The following is a 6,797-nucleotide window of genomic DNA, read 5'->3' on the forward strand; positions in this document are numbered from 1 at the left end:
GGCATACATGGCCTGTCACATGAATCTATTGTTTTTGCTGGTTCGTGGTTGACCCTTCCAGTAAGAGGCTGGATTATTGGTGTAATCTCATTACAGTGAGGTGATTTAACTGAGATTGAGTCAAGGGTTCAGCTGAAAGCGGCTCAAACTGTATCTGTCCACACACACATGCACTGTTCGGTGATGTGTCTGCAAAGGTACACACTTTTTGTTGACTTGATGAAATAACTAACCAGGTAGGCTACGTTTAAGTATGTATGTTGCTCTGCACGTCCTGCTTATCAATGTGTAATTGTTTGTTGTCTAGTAAAAATACAAATGCTTTTTATAGCAAATCAGACAGAAGAATTAATCAAAATCTTGCTTACAACAATGTCCTTGCCATGTGGCAAATAGTTGGACTATGACAGGATTGTAATAGTTTGGCTTAGGCTACACTTTTAATTACGCAATACTGTTACGTATCAATTTATAAAAATACACCACTGTGTATTCATTTGTTTAAAAAGAAATTTTCTTTCTTTCAAATTTTTCTGCGAACTGTTTCTCTTTAAAAGTATGTTTGTTCTTTAATCCTTTTTCGTTCAATTAAATACTAGTATTTTGTTTATGTAACAGTTAGGCTACTTCCGGTCATTAAATTTGATTGGTCGCCAGCAGAGCCGTTGAAAAACACCTCTGTGGCGATAACGATCGAGTCATTGAATCATTCAGAATCAAACGATTCGTTTACTGATTCAAGCAACACTGCTAGCGTGTTGTGCTGTTGTTGATTCTCCTGTGGCTTATGTTCGTTGGTGGAGAAAAATAGACAACGTATCTGGCAATATTGTGTCTAAAATGGAAGTTACTCAATATTAAATCGCTGTATAAAAGCAATATCCCACTAGTAGGGCTGCACGATTATGACAAAAATCATAATTCAGTCATTCTTGAGAAGTGGGACAAAACAAGGTGCAAAATTGAAAAAATAAAACCTTGTACTCAGACAAATGAAACTTGTGATAATTGTGATTAATAGTGATTAATAGTGATAATTGTGTTAAATACATTCTATTATTAATCCCTCATTACATTTAAAATTGAAAATATTTTTATTTTTAAACCTAATATCAGTTCGTGCAGCCCTACCCACTAGCAGTTCGTGTGATCGATTTCTGAAATGGAAACCAGGGACATTTTTAGTTTAAAGGGGTGGTTGACTGGTTTTTTTCTAGGCGTGATTGTGTTTATGGGGTGCAGTCTAACATGTGTTAATGCTTCGTTTGTTAAAAAATACCAGTCGTTTTTGTAGGCATTAAACTGCCATAATTTTAAATATCTCCGTTTGCATTGAACTTTCAGCTTCGTAACTTTGCAGATATTGTTTATGATCAAACAGCAACATTACACACTAACTAACGTTAAAAAAGTGAAATCGCAATCAACCACCCCTTTAAGGGTCAAAATCATTGAAATCTATTTTTTTCTGTTATTTGTTATTTTTGTTGTTATTTGTTATTATATGTTATTTGTGCTTTTAAAAGGTATGTTAGTCGGGCTTTTGCAAAAACTGAGACAGACTAAATCCAGAAGAACTGTGGCAACGTCTCCAAGACGCTTCAAGAAACCAACCTTTTTGTTTAAAACCTTTTGTCATAGGTACACTTGCACATAGTTTTTCAGGTAGGTTTCTTGAAGTATCTTGGAGACGTTGCCACAGTTCTTCTGGATTTAGTCTGTCTGAGTTTGTTCTGTTTCTTCATGTAATCACAGACATACTGGATGATGGTGAGATCAGATCTCTGTGTGGAGCACTGGCTGTTGTCAGACTCTTTGTGCATACAAAAATCTCACTGAATTATTACAATTAATGGCAAAAGGAATCTATATCTAATGAAAACGTCATTTTAGTATAACATTGAAATTTTACAAATCACAAAACATCTAATAACATTTGAGTCATTTTTACACTCCTGTGAAAAAAAATGGAATAAATAAATACATAACACTTACTCGCTGTGATTGACGCTGCTCTTTCCCACAGTGGCCTTGTTTTTGGGATAAACTCAGAAAAGGTCAGTTTTGGGGTGAGTAACAAGTAAATCTTTAACTTCTCTTTTCTAGAGGTGCCTGAGTGTACATGGTACAGGGACAGCTCCTGATATCTACAGAGCAACAGAGATGGTAGGAGCACAAATAAAAGGGCTGTGGGAACACAAGAACTACTGGAAACATCTCACTCATTAACATATGTAGTGTAAGTACACTTGCAGCACCTTTTGTGAAAAAGAATGATACTTTAGTATACACTCTAAAAAATGCTGGGTTGTTTCAACCCAATGTTGGGTCAAATATGGACTAACCCAGCTGTTGGGTTAAATTTTGGTTACATTTTTAGATTAACTTTTTAACCCAACAGTTGGGTTAGTCCATATTTGACCCAACATTGGGATGAAACAACCCAGCATTTTTTAGAGTGTACTTTTAAAAAAGGAGCACTTTTATGAAAATAATATACTTAAGTGTGAATAGAATGTAATGTGGTTTGTTAAATGTATTTAAATTTGAACTTTTTTGACATAAGTAGGACTAAAGTACATTTTTATATGTAATTGTATTATTCTGTTGTCTTTGAAATATACGGCCGAATGTACTGACAAGAGATTAAAGTCAACTAAATGCACTTTAATGTCATTTCTATTGAAACTTGTGTGTAAAATATATTTGTTATTACACATTTGTAATGATGAAGGTGCATTTAAAATGTATTAACTTTAAATGTAATATTGAATAACACACTACATGTAAAATTATAATCAAGGACTTACAAGCGTACTAGTGGTTAACACATCAAAATAAGTGCACTTTTTAACGCACGATAAAACATCATTTAAAATGTACTTTAAAGTAAAACTTTTAATTTGACATGATTACAAAGTGCACTTTCTAGAAGTGTATAGTGTGTAAAGAAATATAGTAATGAAAGTCTTTAAGTACACCTAAGTGGCATTTGATTTCATTAATATATATTACCTGCAAGTACAGTTTAAAAAAATATATACTTTTAATATTTGAAATACACTACAAGTGCACATTACAATTAACTAAGCACACTTGCTTCAGCTGAGATTAATAGATTTATTGGGCTAAAGTGTGTATTATTTTCCTTTACAGTAATCAAGCGGAAGTTTTTTTGACTTTTTGAGAACACATTCAACCAGTGGGTGACATGGTGATAGCAGCGCTGGAGTTGATGGGGTTCTTTTTTGGCCTCTTTGGCATGCTGGGGACCCTGGTAGCCACTCTTCTGCCATATTGGGCAACGTCCGCACACATTGGCCCCAACATCGTGACGGCGGTAGTCAGCATGAAAGGTCTATGGATGGAGTGTGTCTACCAGAGCACCGGAGCCTTCCAGTGTGAGACCTACAACACCCTTCTGGGGCTCACCACTGATCTACAAGCAGCCAGGGCCATGATGGTCATCTCCTCCATCTTTTCCGTCATGGCCTGCGCGGTGTCCACCGTTGGCATGCAGTGCACCGTCTGCATGGATGGCTCTTCGGTCAAGAGCAAGGTGGCTGGGATAGGTGGTTCACTCTTCCTCCTGGCAGGGCTTTTGTCGTTGATCCCTGTGTGTTGGAAGACCCATGAGGTGGTGCAGACCTTCTACATGCAGAACATGCCAGCCAGTCTAAAGTTTGAGATAGGTGACTGCTTATACGTGGGCTTGGCTTCTTCGCTTTTGTCCATGCTAGGTGGAGGGCTGTTGAGTGCATCCTGTTGTGACGATTTGGATGGTAGCATGGGAACCAGACGCCATTACCCCTACCCTGACCGCACCGGACCACATGGACCATCCCATTCGATGCCCTACCATCCAGCCACGCTACACTCAACCACAAACCCCAAACCTGCCAACAAGAACCAGACCCTTAACAGCCATACAAGCACTACCCACTCCACTTCGCCAGCTCAGGATTCCAGGAAATCAGCTCGGCAGAACACAGCAGCCGGGTATGATGTCACAGGCTACGTTTGAGGATTTGTGCTAATCTTTTTGTACCATTTTTCCTAAAAGCACTGAAGTGATTAATACTTGGACTCTCAAAAGACTCTTATAATAGGCCGAATGTTGGATTAAGGCTCAAGTTGAATAGACACACTGCCGGAGAAAGAGCAAATGCGTTTGATTGAATAGAATATTTTGACTTTACTTTTGGTTTCTCTTCTAGACAAACATTGCTGTTCTTTTTTGAAGGTTTAAAAATTATATTAAAATGATAAATAAACAGCAAAATGGATTCCAAAATGGATTGACAGAATCATTTGTAAATATGCAAAGCTAATTGACTTTTCAGCACTGGGTCAATTAACCTTGTTAAGTGCACTTAAAAATATGTACTGTTTTTGTAGTCACATGTAGCATTTTGCAATGTTATTGTGTTTTTTAAATGACCGTTTTATTAATATTGTTTTCATTTGTTAATTACAGTCATCTTTATTTTGTCATCAAATTTAAATTCATTCAGTTTGAGCATTAAATGATCATATTCACTTTCTAAATAAAGATTTGGGTTGTTTATTAGTCATTGGCCCCAAACTCTTTACATAAAGCTCTGCTATTTTGTTCTACTCAGCAGACACAGTAAACATCTCTCAATAGGTAGGTCACTAACACTATGTTCCTCTTCCTCCCTCAAATGCACCACCATAAATATGTGATGATTTGGGTAATTATCCAAGTACCTGTATATTTAAGAGTAAAATAGTAGAAGGATGTGTTTTGAATAAGAGGACCGAGTGCTGGTATACTTTGCAGTCGTAAGTTCCAACTCAAAGAAAAGTACGCTTTTAAACTGGGGTCGGGGGACCGGCCGGGGGGCTGTGAGTGAGGGAGAAAAACAGTTTAAATTTGAGCAAAATAAATAATAACATATTAAATAGAGTACATTACAATAAGGAGCAAAAAAAGTAATATAATAGATTTTTTCCCCCCAAATAATATTTTACACATTTATACCACACCTTTTCTTTTGTAGTATAAATATGGTCTTCATAAGAAAAAATATAGTTTGCACTTTTCTGTGGCATTTAAAGTACATAAAATCCTGACACAAAATAATGCAAAACAATTAATCAGCATTAAGGCTTTTAGTTCAAATTAAAAGTGTGTGAAGGAAAATACATATCTTGGGTCCTGTAAGTGCTCACCATTTTTCCTTCAGGTGTTCATTTTAAATGGTCATGTTCATTTTTAAAATTACAAATGTCTGTTGTACACTGTAAAAAAATTGGTTGTAAATAAAAAGAATACTGGAGTATGTTTTACATGAAAATACTACTTCAGTCTTTCTACATAAAAAAAATCATGTTTAATATAATGCCTTGCCATTTCTTTGTAATTAATTGTGAAATTTACTACCAATTTGGGAATGATAATTGTTATTACATCAAATTCTTTTCAAAGTAGTAGCTAATAATAAAGATCTTAAATACTGCATCTTTAATGATTTCTGTTATTTTACATTAATTACTGCATGTCACATAGCATGTAAGTTTTTTTTTTTCTACTCATGTGCATCGTGATTCAAAACAGGAAGAGGGAAACAGGGAACTACAATATGAACAGACCTGTTTAATGAGTAAGAAATGGAATTTGAGGATTGCTTCTTATGAATGTGGGTGCTGGCAGTGAGTGAACCATCCTGTTTTACTGAGAATAAAGAAAAGAACATAGCGCTTTTTTAATGATTCTCATGTAAATTTGCATATCAACAGGGTGGGCTGAGCTGATTGAATGGCGGCCCCTGCTACTCAGACTCAATTATTTGTTCTAATGAAAGACACGCAAAAAGCCACACTGCAAATGGGTCATTTTTGTTTTACTAAGAACCCTAAAATGTCCTCATAGACACATTCTGTGCTGGCAACCACACATTCAAAACAATATGCGGTGTGTAACTTGTTTATGTTCAGGTGACGTTATCATTTAAACAAATGATTTACAGTGCAGGCACTTGAAGCACTCCAGCTGAAACTCGACTGCATTGATTTTTAACTTCATTTTAATGTGTAACTATCTGGGAAAGTCAGAGTAGCAAACATCGCACTGAAATGTAATTGGCTCTTTTGGCGAGTCCTGTACATGTAGGGTTCATTGACTTCGAGCACAACCTTGTATATATTTCAGAAAAGCAGAGGTAAAGCTTCTACACATGCAAACAGCAGAGCTAGTGTACAGTCTTGCTATGCTGCTCCTGGTGATTGTTGAATCATCCTGGAATGTCCTTTAGAATAACTATTTTCGTAATAAAATAGTTAAAGGTGCAATAGGTGATTGTCTTCGGAAACATTTTTTGTTATGCTGGTTGAAAGTCTCTTCACATCCCGATAGCAATCATTAAGTTAAGTGGTCTAAATGTATTTGTCTGTATTTATATATTCTGTGGAAGGCGTAGGATCAAGAAATGTTCGTCCAATCAAAACGCTCGGTCCGAGCGTTTTAATATGCTTTCCTACCTGCCTGTCAACGTATGTATTAACATACCTCTGCGCACCCTGTTAGCGCAGACAGGATACGTCATCAGCACGTTCAACAACCCGATCTTTCTTCCTGGTATTGTAGTACTTTTAAAGATTTCTCACCGGTGAATGACACATGATGTAGCCCAGCGGTTAATCTAGTCCTCGCGCCAGCTCGTTAGAAGTGAGCTACGTGCATGAACTGTTTTCCGATCGATATGATCCCTACACAGAGTTCATTGCTCCCTACTCCCTGAGCAGGGGAAATCCGTTGAAGTTTACTTCACTTC

The 6,797-nt window shown here is 36.6% G+C and overlaps 1 protein-coding gene across 1 annotated transcript; it reads left to right on the forward strand.

Moving 5' to 3' along the window:
- Positions 1–156: 156 nt before the first annotated feature.
- Positions 157–4,944, forward strand: LOC107726767 (claudin-14-like). Its single transcript, XM_016536452.1, has 3 exons — positions 157–236; positions 2,107–2,239; positions 3,157–4,944. The coding sequence occupies exon 3, from the start codon at positions 3,212–3,214 to the stop codon at positions 4,022–4,024; it is 813 nt and encodes a 270-aa protein (XP_016391938.1). The 5' UTR covers positions 157–236; positions 2,107–2,239; positions 3,157–3,211; the 3' UTR covers positions 4,025–4,944.
- The last annotated feature ends 1,853 nt before the right edge of the window (positions 4,945–6,797 follow it).

This window comes from Sinocyclocheilus rhinocerous, unplaced genomic scaffold, assembly GCF_001515625.1.
Source record: "Sinocyclocheilus rhinocerous isolate Xijiao unplaced genomic scaffold, SAMN03320098_v1.1 scaffold846, whole genome shotgun sequence".
Taxonomy (NCBI): domain Eukaryota; kingdom Metazoa; phylum Chordata; class Actinopteri; order Cypriniformes; family Cyprinidae; genus Sinocyclocheilus; species Sinocyclocheilus rhinocerous.